We start from the raw sequence: 14826 nt of genomic DNA, 5'->3' as shown, positions 1-14826 counted from the left end.
AAAATCTTTCATTGATTTACATTTGTTTTCTATCGTATAATTATATGATAGGTTTCTCTTAATCAAAATGTGTAATAAGAATGAAGTATTTGCAGCTTCGATTATTTGTGGCAGATTATGTTACTGCAAAATACATAAGGAGATACTGAACTGCTTCATGTAAATCACAACAAACAAGCCAAAGAAAGAAAAATCATCGCTTTCTCCTTATAAATAACCTCTACCTGGATGCAAGACCAGCTTTGAGAGCATGAATGGTAGAAACATCGGTCTTGAATGATTTAGCCAATATGTCATCATCGATGTCGGTGGCGAAAAGCGTTTTCGGAATCGACACAGTTCCTGCATTTGCACTTCCGAACGCAGAAATCGCAATAGCCGGATGGTTAGTATCGGCATTGTACTGATAGTGCACCAATCCTTTCGGGAAGATAAACATGTCGCCCGGTTGTAAACTCTGAGTGAAAAGCTTGTTCGTCGTGTCGACAAAACCGACTTCAAGGCTCCCGTCGAATAGGAAAAGCAGCTCGGCGGAACGGGGATGAGTGTGGGGCGGATTAACAGAGCTTGCAGGGAACTGAAGAAGAGCATAGGAGACACTTTGGCCATTTAGAGCAGGGAATTCCACCATGGTAGTTTTTAGCACTGTGAAATTCGCAGGGAAGCTGGTTTCGTTTATGATGACTCGCATCCCTGTGTAGGTGAAGAAGTTTCCATCAATTGTGTTCTGGTTTTCAGGTACTATAAAATCAGTGAGAATATCAGGATCACCGGCTAGGGCGATTTGGAGTATGGGAAATGAAGATAACAGAAGGGAAATGAAAACTTTCAAAGCCATGTTAGAAAACCTGGGGAATTGTTTGATGCGGTGAATGGATGATTCGAGTTTGAAGGACGGTGCTGAATTTATAGGGTTTAACAAAGGTTTTTGCTTTGCCGAATTTATAGGGTTAACAAAGGTTTTTGCTTTGTTTGCAGTAGGTGAAGATTACCAAGTACCTTGTGCTTGATTGTGGGTTGGAATTTATGGGGTTAATATATCCATACAGTCGAAGGTAAAAAATGATTTATTGGCGACATTTCCAACATTTTATTGTCGCATTTTGCTTGTTTTCATTGATCAAGCTAGACAGAGTCGTAGAATGAAGTCTTTTACCATAATATGAGATTAGACAGAGGAGTAAGTCCAACATAATTCTTAATCAACGTTTCTGTCATTGATTGTTACAGTGTTGACGAGGAAATTGACGAGAAAAATAAATAATTGTTTACAGTGGGTGAAGATTCACAATACTAGCATGGCAGACCACAATGACAAATGAGTTAAATTAAATTTTACGATCATGTTCAGGTGTCAAATTATTGTTTTTCTTGAAAGTTCAATACTTATTTATTTTTTAAATATTTTAATTTAAAATATAAGTTTTTAAAAAACTAAATATAGAAATATTAAAATAATAATTAAATAATTAATTTTATGTATATTAAAAAAATAGTAATATGATTAAAATTTTAAAATCTAAATATATATTAAAAACTAAAATTAATATATATTAGCAAAAATTAAAAATATTCTTAAAATATATATTATAGATAGTAATACAACATATACTTATATCATAATATTTATACAGAATATTTGATTAGTGGAGAGTTACAAATTTTGTATCAAAATATAGTTAAGAAAGACAATAATTCTTTTTGTATTAATACATACATCTAATGATCTAATCATACTTCGAATAATTCTAAGGACTGTTTGTAAACCCTTACACAATGTATAATAAGTTAGTATATAAAGTGAAACTTAAAAATTATCTTAAATATGATTAATTTTGTATATTGATGCATATAACTTACGACGTTTCCTAATTATATTTAGATATAAAATTTAAAAATCTCAACCAATTTAATAAAATTACTTTTGTATAAGTATTGATGATATGCTTATATATTATATGTATTTCAAAATAATTTTAACTTTTTAAAAATTTATCATTTATCATTTTAAAGTTATGATTTATATTTAATATTTTGAGTAATTTAATTTTTATTTTTAATATTTAATTCTTTATTTTTTTGAATATTTAAATATTTTATATTTTATATGTAATATATCTTTTAAAAATTATATAAATTTTAGAATTTTAAAAAATTAATTTGACACTCAAACACGATCAAACAAATTAATTTAATTCATATATCATATTATATGTCACGTCATCATTTATTATAAATTATCACGTTAATATCGTGTATCTACACATTAATATCGTAACAATCAACGATAAAAATATTGATCAAAAGATTATATTAAAATTATTTTTAAATTAAAAAGTTACATATATAAAAATAATTGGAGGATTACATCAATTTCTTTCTAAAAGTACAAATACCTCAAATACTTTTTTTCCCTCAAAATAAAAATATACAACAGAGAAAATTAACAATTCCTAAAACCTGGATTTCCTCGGTACTATTACGTAGCTGTATCACTAAACCTTGCGATCTGCACTCTTCCACCCACCCTAAAAACCCTACCTTTATTCCTCATTATCGCCTCAATACCCTCTTCAACTCCATTTTCTCCAATTGGGGAGCAAAACTGAATAAAAATTATTTATGGGTTCTCTCCTAAATTTCAAATCTTCAATGGTTGCTGCTTCAAGGTGCTTCAAGATTCTCCTTCGATACAAAGGCACTTTCAATTTCAGTTCCAGTTTGGTTCGTGGTCTGGGTACCCATGTGAGTTAAAAAAAGCTCCATTTTTCCCTTTTTCTCCATTCGATTGATTAATTTCTTATATTTTTAGCTTATAATCGATGCCCATGCTTTTATCCCAGAATTATTTTTCAGATGAATTCCCTTGTATCCGCCTGTTTTGCCCCATTGTAAGTAAAATCTTCGGAAATTATAACTCGCTCACAACTCAGGCTGCTCCGGATGATGAGAGAACGACAGATGAATTCTTGAATCAAATCCTCGATACATATCGACACACGCCGAATTCGAGCCGGGAAAGGTGTAATGCTTACATTCATAATCTCTGCAAAGCAGGGAATCTTTCTATGGCTATTAGATTACTGCGTTCTTTGCGTGATAAAAATATATTCATCCCCATTGCGTATAATACACTTTTGGCTGCTGCTGCTGAAAGAAATCAGATTGATCTTTCATTTCAGATATTCGAAGATTTATTGGTGTTTCATAGACAATTGAACTCAGCTTGTTATCTTAACCTTGCAAGGTCATGTGCTAATACTAATGACTGTACAGCATTGATTAGATATGTGAAGCGAGTATCAGAATTAGCTTTCCCGGATAACACGATTGTTATGAATCGGATCATCTTTGCCTTTGGTGAATGTAGGCAGATAGAGAAGGCTCTTTTGATATTTAATCAGATGAAGGGTTTTGGATGTACGCCTGATGGATATCGTATAATATTTTGGATATCTTAGGTCGTGTGGGTCGGGTGGATGAAATGGTCCATGAGTTTACCACTATGAAGGAAGCTGGCTTTGTTCCAGATTGATTACTATAATACGTTATTGAACAACTTGAGGAAGATTGGGAGATTGGATATGTGCTTATTGTTTTTTAGAGAAATGGGTTATAGTGGAATTGAACCAGATTTGATTACTTATAGAGAAATGATCGAGGCATTTGGCCGATCGGGGAACACTGAAGTAGCATTAAGCCTCTTCAGTGAAATGAAGCAGAGAAAGATCCGTCCATCAATATACATTTATCGATCCCTAATTGACATTTTGAAGAAGGCAGGGAAGATGGATTTGGCAATGTCGTTTTTAGAGGAGTTGAATTTATCCTTTTCAGACTCATCTGGTTCGAAGGATGTTAAACGAAAATGGTAGTTATGTAATTGATTCAGGAATTGAACTTCCGAAGAATATTTTTTTCTGTCATCTTGAGTACTTCAGTTTGGCTTAAAGTAGAATATGGATGTGTTACAGACGCTCCTTAATGCAATAGTACTGATGTTGGTAAGTGCATTCTGCAGTCTACTGTTTTTCCCGTACATTTTGAGTTGGTGATTTATGTTGGCCTTGTAGATTTATAATGTAACCTGTGATTCATGTTGAAATGATTGATAGCATGGATTTGTGTCATGCCAGATTATCGTTTTCATTATCGATGACATAGCTGATGTTTGTTGCTTTCCTTCAGGTATTCTTGACATGAGAAATATAGGGAAGCAGAGCCAAAGGCAAAGCTCAACCATGGACAATATATGGTTCAAATTGCCCAAAATGAATGTGCATTCAAGCCTGAAATTCATCTTCTTTGTAATGGAAACGAATTGTCATTTTGCCAATGGTCAAGTTGCTTCAACTGATGACGATGCTGGGTAAGCGAGCTTTGCGACTTGCGGTTGTATTTTGGACAATAAATCACATATGAAACGAGATGGTACCAGATCCCAACTTTGGGTTCGATCTGACAAATCAATACAAATAAAGTTTTCTAGTTTATTATTACAAGATCCATTAGAATTGATGGATGCAAAACGAAGAACACATACTGAAATGGACCAAACTGATGATGATCGGACCCTCTGAACCGGCCCCGGGGGGGGGGGTGTTCCTTCAGGATTATCCTCACATTGATCCTTGCGGTTGCGGGTGGTTTTTGTGCTGCTCCAGTTTCTTTCATCTACCTTGTCATGTTTAGGACAGGCTCTACCATGCTCCGTGCTTCAACGGTGCGCAGGTGACACGAGGCAATAACGGGGAGAACTCGAATAATTAGAGCTGAAAAATCTTGGACATCCTAAGCTGAAATGTATCCTTGAACCACCACACTTTTTCATTCAACGAAGATTCAAATTAGCGTATCTATGTTAATTTATTTGAGTAGTATGTTAAAAAAAATATTTTTATAGGATTCAAGTGTTAGATGTAGCCTTTTCAACCGATTTGGACATCTATTTGATATCCAAAGTTTAATTGCTTTTGATTTCAAATTCAAATATTCAAACTCCTTATGTATTAATTTATATATTTAATTATTATCTAACTTTACATGTTAAACATGATTTAATAAATTATATGTAATGGATATTTTTTTTTTCCTTAAATAGAACATGCATTTATATACTATAGGAACTATAGCATTGACCATTCAATTATCTAGTTCTTCTACTTTTACAACCTATTTTTTAATTTTGTCAATCATATCACTTAACTATTTATCGTGTTCATTTAAACCACTAGCTGTTAACAGTCGACAGAAATGAAAATGTTGATGTGGCAGTTAAAAGATTGCATTAATTATACATTTAATCATTAATGTTTATATATTCTATTAATTCGATATGAATTTAATATATTAATCATTCAATCAATAACTGACATGTGTCATTAGTGACATATGTCACGACCTGATTTGAAGGTTTTTTTATTTTAATTCACTTAATTAAATAAATTTTATATCCAACCAAATAGTGACATGTGTCACCATCCGGTTGGAAGAAAACTAAATTTCAAATGAAAGTAAATGGGAAGGGGGTTGAGCAAATCAAACCTAGGAACCAAGGATGGAGTAAGCACGGCAATACCATTAGGCTATTTTTATCATTTGTGTTAAAAAAAATACACAATAACATATATATTGTGCTAGTGAATTGAGTATTTTTAATTTAATTAATAATTTTATTGTTTATTAAATATAAAATGTATAAAAAATATAAATGATTCAATTTATATTTAAATGTACAAATCATTTATATTTTTTTGTATAAATTAATATTTAAAATATATTAATATTTTAACAAAAATACTTAAATATATGAATAAAAATATATTTATATAAATATATGTTTGTATTTAAATACATTTAAATGTGTTTTTATTCATATATTTAAATATTTAATTTAAAAAATATACATATTTTAAATTTACATTTTGTGGTGGCATCAATTATAGTATCAATATATTTGTGTTATTGTGTATTCTCTAACACAAATGGTGAAGATAACTTGTGATGTGAGCGTGCTCATTCCATCTGGTGCTCAAGTTCAATTCTCCTAGCCCTTTCATTTACTTCCTTTTGTATTTTAGTTTTCTTGGTGATATATGTCACTGTTTGGTTGGATAGACAATTTATTTAATTTTAATAAATTAAAATAAATAAATAAAATATTCAAATCATGTGGTGACACGTGTCATGATCATGTGTCGACACAAGTCAGTTATTGATTGAATGATTAATTTATTAAATTAAATTTAAATTCAGATCAAATTGATATAATATATGAAGATTAAGGACTAAATGCATAAGTATGTTAATTTTTAACTGTCATTAAGCATTTTCATCAACCTATTATAGGATAAAATATACTATTGATCACTCAACTATCTAGCCTTTTTACTTTTCAGACCACTTAATTATTTAATTATGTTCAATTAAGCCACTTGTCGTTAATATCTACAGAAATAATGACCGTGATAGTTAATAAAATTAATATAATTACACATTTAGTCATCAATACTTATACATCTATCAATTTGGTCTTAAAATAAATTTAATTCAATAAATTTAATCCATCAATTATATGGTGACATGTCACTATTAGATTAAATATTTTTTTATAATTTAAATTTATTTAATTTATATATTTATCTTCAAACTAGATTATCATAAAGTTAAAGAAAAATCAAAAAGGAAATAAATGCAGTAAAACTAAAAAACTATAAGGAATCAAACATAGAACCTTAGGAAAAGCTTGCACGCCTAACCACTAAGTCAAGTGCCAAGTTTATGTTATCATTTACACAATATCATATATATTTTAGTTAATGTAGAAAAAGAAAAAAAAATATGCTCATGGTGAGAATTGAACCTAGATTATATATTTAATAAAAAAAACCTATATATATATATATATATTATAAATTAGTTTATATAATATTAAAAAAATTAAATTCAATATTTATATATTCTTAAAATAAATTTAATATTTTTTCACATTTATAATTCAAGATTTATATATATTCTGTTTTTTTATCTTTATTTTTCATTTGATTTTTCTTTAACCAGATGGTCACATGTACAAGTATTGAATTTATTGAATTAAATTTATTTTAGGATCGAATTGATAAAATGTATAAGTATTAAGACTAAATGCATAATTATACCGATTTTATTAACTGTCACATCAGCGTTTCGGTTAGATATTAACGACAAGTGGCTTGATTGAATACAATTAAATGGTTAAGTGGTTTTGATTGACAAAATTGAAAGATCAGTGGTAAAAGTAAAATGACTAAATAATTAAGCAGTCAATGGTATAGTTTATCCTAAATTAGTGATGTATCGAGAAGAGATATTGCTAAGAATACTAATGGGATGAGTTTAGTAGATAATATAGATTCATCTTATTTCACGTTTAATTAAACAAAGATAAGTTTTGCTAGTGGAGAGACGAGAATGAAAATAAAGTTAGACATGTCGTAAATAGTGGGACAGATATAGGTATCATGACCTTTTGCTCATCTTATTTTCATCGACCTCACATTATTTCCACATTTTTTTGTTGTTGTCTTCTCGATTCTCAAGACTTCGTTTTGATTAATTCGAATTGATTCGGGTCGTACATCTGGTTTGGTGGATAAGTCTTTCAGTGAAAATTTTATGCATACACAAAGACTCAAACTCGAAACCTACTTAAACGATATCAAGCTACTAATCACTTGAATCAATCCCGTTGGTACATGAAAAATATATTTAAAAAGATAAACTTTTTTTAAAATATAATTTTGATAATACTTGTGTTGTATATATATAGATTGAAATTTTGTAAGTGTATTGGTGTTTAGGTCCAGAAAGAAGAGTCCATAGAACATTTTAAGGTTTGGTCCGACAGAAATTTCAAAAGCCCGTCATTGACTAAAGTATACAGGTTTTCGCGGCAGGTTCCAGAACAACCCAGGCCCTATAATATAAATACCATATGTTTTCTTTCTTGCATGCAAAGTAACATTCCGTTCTTCTGTCCTCGAGTCGCTCCGCCGAGAGACTCGCCCCCAAACAATGGCTCCTCCCACACCTACTCTCTCTTCCCCACCCTTCCCCAAACTAGCCGTCGCCGGCCTCCGGTACGCTGTTTTTCATTTTTATTCAAATTTATTTATTAGGATTCTCATTTCATCAATGGTGACATTTGCAGTCGATTAGAAAATCTTTTAACTTCTTTGATTTTCATCCGTTGAAGATGATGTATATGTTCGACTCGTGTTTATCCTTTCTAGGGTTTCCGTGCATCTTCGATTATGCTTTTTTTTTTTATCTCTTTGTTTTTGTGTCTTTATAGCTAGCTTACATGGATTTAAATTGCGTGTTTTCATTTGCCTTGCATTTATTGTGGTTGCAGACTTAATGGATTATTTGTGATCATTTTCCTTACATTTATCGTGATTGCAGACGCAATGAATTATTGTGCATATAATAACGGTTTCGGATGACACTGATACCGCTCCATAATGGCGCTATTTAAATCCCTTCTGGCATATATATTTGTTGCTTCTATGTTCTGCAATTTGTTCATCATTTCGGATATCTTTGTTTACTTTCTATGTTTTTGGGTTTCTCTAGCGATTTTTGAATTGGTGCACTCATTCTTATGTATTGAATGCTAAAATTTATGTATTTGAAATTTCGAATGAACTTTTCACAGTTAATTGTGAAACGTTGGGCATGCTTTTCGCTGTTATAATCCATCGGTTGTTGTTATTATAGGAACTTACTGCTAGAATTGTTGGAAGGCTTGGATTATTTAATTGGTCATGTCATTGAAACGTTCTTGTTTCGTGTTTGCTTCTTTTCATATGCCCTGCTTGACAGCATTTGTACTCGACCAGGTCAAAGGACTTGATTTTAAACCAACGCAGCACTGTCCGCCTTGTCTATAAGCCCTCGGTTGCGGCATTCAACTCGAGTTCGCAGGCCACTCGTATTCAGATGTTTTCAAACGGCATTGATGCATGGGATTTCTCGCTTTCTATAGGTATGCTAGTTTGCATAAACGATGTCTTTCTTTGCCTTTCATCTTCATAGTTTTTGGTGAAAAAATATGTTGTAATGAATTCGTAATGCATTGGCAGGCTCACGGTATAAACGCCTTTCAGCCTCGTCATTGCAGCTTTTAGGTGAAGTTGCAGACATTTCTGCCTCATCAATGCAGTTTCTGGATGAAAATGAAGGTGACTTGTGGCATAATGTCAATGTCTTACCTAGACGGCAGGGGTCTCTCCTAACAACAAGAGCATATAAGGATGATATATTCGAATTCCGTTACCCCGTGATAACCGAAAAGCCCAAGTGGTGGTGGAGGACTTTGGCCTGTGTTCCCTATTTAATAGCTTTGCAGATTTCCGATACCGGATATTTTCTTCAACCTTTCCTAGAACATCATGAGATGCTTGGAAATTTGATTTATTTCATCCCGGGAGTCATAAAGAGATTTCCTCCATGGTTCACAATGATATATTGCTATTTCGGATACATTGGGATCGTGAAGAACAAAGACTGTCCTCATTTCATTAGATTCCACCTGATGATGGGCATGTTATTAGAAACTGGTCTGCAGTTACTGTGGTATACAGGCAACTTCTTCCCATTCATACACTATAACGGCACGTTCGGGATGTACTTTTGGGCCGGCATCGGATTCGGCTTCATCTTCGCTTTGCTGGAATGTGTTAGGAGTGCTCTTGGTGGTAAATATGCTCACATCCCTTTTGTGAGTGATGCTGCATATATACATACTCTGTTTAATATAGGAAGAATTCAGAGGCCATTTTAGAAATCTTTCATGGGTGTATGGGTTTAAAAGTAAGAAATAATTGCTTAGGCTTGTTGGAGTAGACCTAAGTTTCTTAGAGGATTAAAGCATAGTGATTTATATTAGTTGATGTTTTGATGAACATCTTCTCTTTTAACTCTATGATTATCTTTCCCCATTATTAAGTTTTTAATGGTGACCAATCGAAATCAAAATAATATATTATGTACTATTTTTATTGAAAAAATAATTAGGTGACCAGAACGAAATAAAAATAATAGTTGAGATATTAAATGTGTAATTTACACTAATTTGTATTATTGATATGTTAATGTTTGTGAAAACTCTCGTCTTAATCAGTTTCCGCATGATAAATGGGATAGTATAAAGTCAAGGTTAAACTACAGATTTGGTCATTTTTGTTTTAATTTTATAAATGTATGGTTACTCGATTAAAAAAATTTAATTTGTAGTCACTTTTGTTTAGTTTTAATTAAAATGTGATCAATTTCGTTTCATTTTAATTAAGATGTGATCATTTACCCTAATCAGTCGTTAAAGGTGTGTGGCCACTTACTCTAAACGACCATTAAAGGTTTGACAATTTGTGGTCATTTACCTTAATAGGCCGTTAAAGGTTTGTTGTCACTTCCTCTAAACGATTATTAAAGGTTTAACAATTTGATGAGTGATATGTTAATAAAATGGTTTAATTTTTGTTTTAATCTTTGAATTTTAGATAAAATTTAATTATTGACTTTTTGTAAATCTAAAGCAGTTTAGGGATAAGTTTACAATTTGCCAATTTTTAACAACAGTAATCCTTTTACCATATTATTATTATTATGTTAGACTTAACATTCCAATTACATATAACACAGGAAGACATCATATTTTTTTTTCAAGTCTATGTCTATCCAAAAATACCAAATAATCTGAAGTTTTTCTTCATCCACTATTTATTCTACTTTAATTAAGAAAATAATTTTTCCAACACTATGTAACGAACCATTATTTTGTCCACCTTATTATCCCTTCAGATTTACCATTTCTCATCGGAATCTGAAAAGTTATGATTTTTTAATGATTTAATACAATTTTAAGTCTGAAAAATTGGGTATAAGTGCAATTTTAGTGAAGTATATAATTATACCAAATTTAGTCAAGTACAAATAAATGCATTAAGATTGTGTCTAAAAACCACCAAATAAATCCCCCAAGCCTCTTTCAACACTTTCCTTGCATTTGCTGGTTTTCTACCAAAAGAAAACCGAAGGGATTTAGTGTAATAAAACCGGAAACTGTGATGCCTGAGAAAGCAAAGCATCAATGTAAGAGAAGCATCCAAATTTGATTTGACATTGCAGAATCAGACCCAGTGTTCCTCCATTCAAAGCCACAATCTTTATCACCCACAACTGCTGCTGCTAAATACGATCATCTTCTTCGTTTCCCAACTCTTTACTTCACTTCAATCCACATCAAAACCCACAAGCTTTTTCCTTTCAACTTAACCTTAGTTAGATCTAAGTTAAACTCACCTATCGGAAGGAAGATCGTAGAATTTCTGGGGAAAAGTAGAGGTTTTTAGGCCGGATAGTTAACCGTAGAGCTGTGAAAAGATGAGGCGGCGAGGACTAGATTTTAGGAGACCGGTGAGGAGGAGGCTTCCCAATGTTGTGTGGTTTACAGTGTGCGGGATTTTGGTTTTGGTTCTCATCGTCGTTTTGAGCAGAGAAGGCCAGATTGAATCAACACCCACCATTTCTAGGGTAAAGATCTACTCTTTCTTCTTCTTTGTTTTTGTTTTCGACTATTCTCTAATGATTTGGAAAGCTCTTATTGTTTTTTTTTAATTCATGGACATCTTTGAACAAATTTCTATTTTGGGTTATGGGTAAAGTATTTGATTTGGGTGAATTTAGGGGACAAATTTTCTTTTTATCATTAGAAGTGATTTGTCGTCTGCAATTCTGTGTCTGATGTGAATTGGAATCTAGATGGCACATTTGCTTGAACTTTTTCTGGAGTTTCTCGTAGGATCTGTGGTATATTTCAAGTTTCAGAGATTTATGCTCTAACTGTTATATTTATAATTCTTAACTGTTTTGTTGGGACATTTTTGTCTGCTGGAGTTGTTAAGAATTTGTTCTTTTTCGACACGGTAGTTTGGATTTTGTTTAGCTGAAAAGAAAAAAGGGTTTGTGTTGGCATGTCAATTATCATCTATGTGTGTTGAAGCAGGTCGTTTTGATTTAATCCGTTTTCTTCGTCGAGTAGTAACTCACTAGAATTACATGTCCTTGTTAGAAGTAGTAGTTTGGCCCTTCCGTTTCGTACACTAAACTTATTCAAGACAAACTTTAGGAAATACAAACCTCAAGGACCGAATAACCGAAACTGTAAGGAAGTTGAATGATAGCTTTGGAATTAAAGAGAATTGGTAAGTATTGCAGGTTTGATCTTATGTAGTGGCATATGCTTATCTGTTCTTGGAAAACATGCCTTTAACTACTTCTGGGTGTTCTAAACAAAGGGAGTCATAAAATGGTCAGATGTCATTTTTAAGGTATAGGTTGTTCTAATTACCTTATCTCTGCACCATCAAATGGCTTGTTTCAATTTAGAAGGAGCTATGCGTGTTAATCATATGCTGTTGAGGAGGTATGGTCCCGTAAATCTATTTATAGTGGCTAGGCCAGCATAGTATGAAGAGTATTACTGCTCCTATAAAGGTTGGTGGCTTTAGGTATCTTTTGAAGCCATAGGATATAAATAGGAGAAAGAGGTATTTCAGAACCATACATCATTACATTTAGGGAATTGAATTGATCTTTAATCAGATAAAGAGAAAAATTGGATAACCGATCACAATGCTGTGCTTTCTGTTATGCTACCATTTGCTTTGTACTATAGGTCACCGTGAGACTGGGAGTGTATATTACTTTCAAGAAGCATGACATTTTATGGAAGTAGCACTCCGTAATTCACGTTGATGTAAAGCAATAATTTTAAGATATGTCTTATCCTGTAAAAAACGTAAGCATTAGGATGCTTGAACTTATTAGAAGAGATCAATAAAGTGGTTTTTAAGACACAGAATAGTTGCAGCACTTTGTCTTACATTCTGAATGGAAATTTATCATATGACTAGATACGACTGTTAGGATGCTTCTGTTCTCTAGTGGCACGAATTCCATTCATCTTCATAGGGCTGAAAAGAAGTTGAAGTTCTTTTCTGTTCCCTGCTATTCAACGATTAATTTTTATCTATGTGAACTACGATTAACTTTTATCTATGTGAAGTTCTCAAATTTATGTGTGTGTTCCATATTTGCAGAAACCTAATCGGCATGACAAAATTACGGAAGGAATAATCACTGATGAAATGTTGAGCCCCGACTCTGTCACTAGACAAATTACTGATCAAATTTCTCTTGCAAAGGCTATTGTTGTGATAGCAAAAGAAAGCAACAATCTCCAATTTGCTTGGGAATTAAGTGCTCAAATCCGTAATTCACAGGCCCTTCTGTCAAATGCTGCAACTAGGCGAACTCCATTGACAGTTGGAGAATCGGAGATTGCAATTCGTGACATGGCACTTCTGCTCTTCCAAGCCCAACAACTCCACTATGACAGTGCAACAATGCTCATGAGATTAAGAGCCAAAATCCAAACTCTTGAAGAACAGATGAGTTCAGCGAGCGATAAAAGTTCTAAGTATGGACAAATAGCCGCTGAAGAAGTACCCAAAAGTCTGTACTGTCTCGGTGTTAGGTTGACTACTGAATGGTTCAGAAACCCAAATTTACAAAAGAAACTCAGGGAAAAAAGGCAATCGGATGCGAAACTTAAAGACAACGATTTGTATCATTTCTGCATCTTCTCTGATAACATTCTTGCAAGTTCCGTGGTGGTTAACTCGACGGCTTTAAATTCCAAAAACCCGGAGAAGATTGTCTTTCATCTTGTAACTGATGAAATAAACTATGCTGGGATGAAGGCCTGGTTCACCTTGAACAATTTTCGGGGAGCGACTGTTGTGGTTCAGAAGCTAGAGGACTTCAAGTGGTTGAATGCTTCTTATGTTCCGGTTCTTAAACAACTGCAAGATTCCGGGACTCAGAGTTATTATTTTTCTGGGCATAATGATGATGGCCGGACTCCGATCAAGTTCAGAAACCCCAAATACCTGTCTATGCTTAATCATTTGAGGTTCTATATTCCTGAAGTTTATCCGGCACTAAAGAAGGTGGTATTTCTTGATGATGACATTGTGGTTCAGAAGGATCTGTCTGGTCTGTTTTCCATCGATTTGAACGGCAATGTTAATGGAGCGGTCGAGACATGCATGGAGACATTTCATAGATATCACAAGTACCTGAATTACTCTCACCCTCTTATAAGGGCACATTTTGACCCCGATGCATGTGGTTGGGCATTTGGGATGAACGTTTTCGATTTGGTTGAGTGGAGGAAGAGGAATGTGACCGGCATCTATCATTATTGGCAAGAACGGAATGTGGACCGGACATTGTGGAAACTCGGGACACTGCCACCCGGACTGCTGACATTCTATGGACTGACAGAGGCATTGGACCCGTCGTGGCATGTACTGGGGCTAGGCTATACAAACGTAGATCCTCAGTTGATAGAGAAAGGGGCCGTTCTACACTTCAACGGAAATTCAAAGCCGTGGTTGAAAATCGGCATAGAGAAGTACAAGCCCCTTTGGGAGAAGTACGTCGATTATTCCCAATCACTCTTGCAACTGTGCAATTTTCATTGATCAACAATCGCCATGGAAATCTCTAGTCGTTCAACACCGTCTTAGAAGATTGAAGGTCGAGTATGCTTGTATAATTTTAAAGAGGCCAAGCATGGCTGCTGGTTGTAACATGGTATTTAATTCATTCCAGCTTAGTTCGTTGTAGCATACGCTGTTCATCAATATCGAACTAGTTAAAAGATCATTGAGACAAAAATTTTGATCTGCGTCATTGTAGAACTTTATACGTCGTAAT

General features: G+C 33.3%; 3 protein-coding genes and 1 pseudogene across 3 annotated transcripts; 3 read left to right on the top strand and 1 right to left on the bottom strand.

Moving 5' to 3' along the window:
• Positions 1-220: 220 nt before the first annotated feature.
• LOC120129196 (putative germin-like protein 9-2) lies at positions 221-838 on the bottom strand. Its single transcript, XM_039146769.1, has one exon. It carries the CDS (start codon positions 836-838, stop codon positions 221-223), a length of 618 nt encoding a protein of 205 aa, XP_039002700.1.
• Positions 839-2421: 1583 nt separating this feature from the next.
• On the top strand, positions 2422-4454 carry LOC120129195 (annotated as a pseudogene).
• On the top strand, positions 3960-9838 carry LOC120129260 (protein TIC 20-IV, chloroplastic-like). The gene is made up of 5 exons (XM_039146809.1): positions 3960-4004; positions 4116-4369; positions 4612-4723; positions 8863-9025; positions 9123-9838. The coding sequence occupies exons 1-5, from the start codon at positions 3960-3962 to the stop codon at positions 9821-9823; spliced, it is 1275 nt and encodes a 424-aa protein (XP_039002740.1). The 3' UTR covers positions 9824-9838.
• Positions 9839-11045: 1207 nt separating this feature from the next.
• LOC120129194 (probable galacturonosyltransferase 10) lies at positions 11046-14777 on the top strand. The gene is made up of 2 exons (XM_039146768.1): positions 11046-11574; positions 13143-14777. Exons 1-2 carry the CDS (start codon positions 11425-11427, stop codon positions 14589-14591), a joined length of 1599 nt encoding a protein of 532 aa, XP_039002699.1. The 5' UTR covers positions 11046-11424; the 3' UTR covers positions 14592-14777.
• Positions 14778-14826: the final 49 nt, after the last annotated feature.

This window comes from Hibiscus syriacus, unplaced genomic scaffold, assembly GCF_006381635.1.
Source record: "Hibiscus syriacus cultivar Baekdansim isolate YM2019G1 unplaced genomic scaffold, ASM638163v2 tig00110483_pilon, whole genome shotgun sequence".
NCBI lineage: Eukaryota > Viridiplantae > Streptophyta > Magnoliopsida > Malvales > Malvaceae > Hibiscus > Hibiscus syriacus.
Note: the sequence above shows the minus strand (reverse complement) of the source record. Positions and strands in the feature narration are given on the sequence as shown.

Excerpts from the sequence above, each read along its gene's own strand:
- LOC120129194 (XM_039146768.1), top strand. The coding sequence starts at position 11,425 with ATGAGGCGGCGAGGACTAGATTTTAGGAGACCGGTGAGGAGGAGGCTT. Across the intron at positions 11,575-13,142 it reads CAACACCCACCATTTCTAGG|AAACCTAATCGGCATGACAA; the intron begins GTAAAGATCTAC and ends CCATATTTGCAG.
- LOC120129196 (XM_039146769.1), bottom strand. The coding sequence starts at position 838 with ATGGCTTTGAAAGTTTTCATTTCCCTTCTGTTATCTTCATTTCCCATA.
- LOC120129260 (XM_039146809.1), top strand. The coding sequence starts at position 3,960 with ATGGATGTGTTACAGACGCTCCTTAATGCAATAGTACTGATGTTG. Across the intron at positions 4,005-4,115 it reads ATGCAATAGTACTGATGTTG|CATGGATTTGTGTCATGCCA; the intron begins GTAAGTGCATTC and ends AATGATTGATAG. Across the intron at positions 4,370-4,611 it reads TCAACTGATGACGATGCTGG|GATTATCCTCACATTGATCC; the intron begins GTAAGCGAGCTT and ends GTGTTCCTTCAG.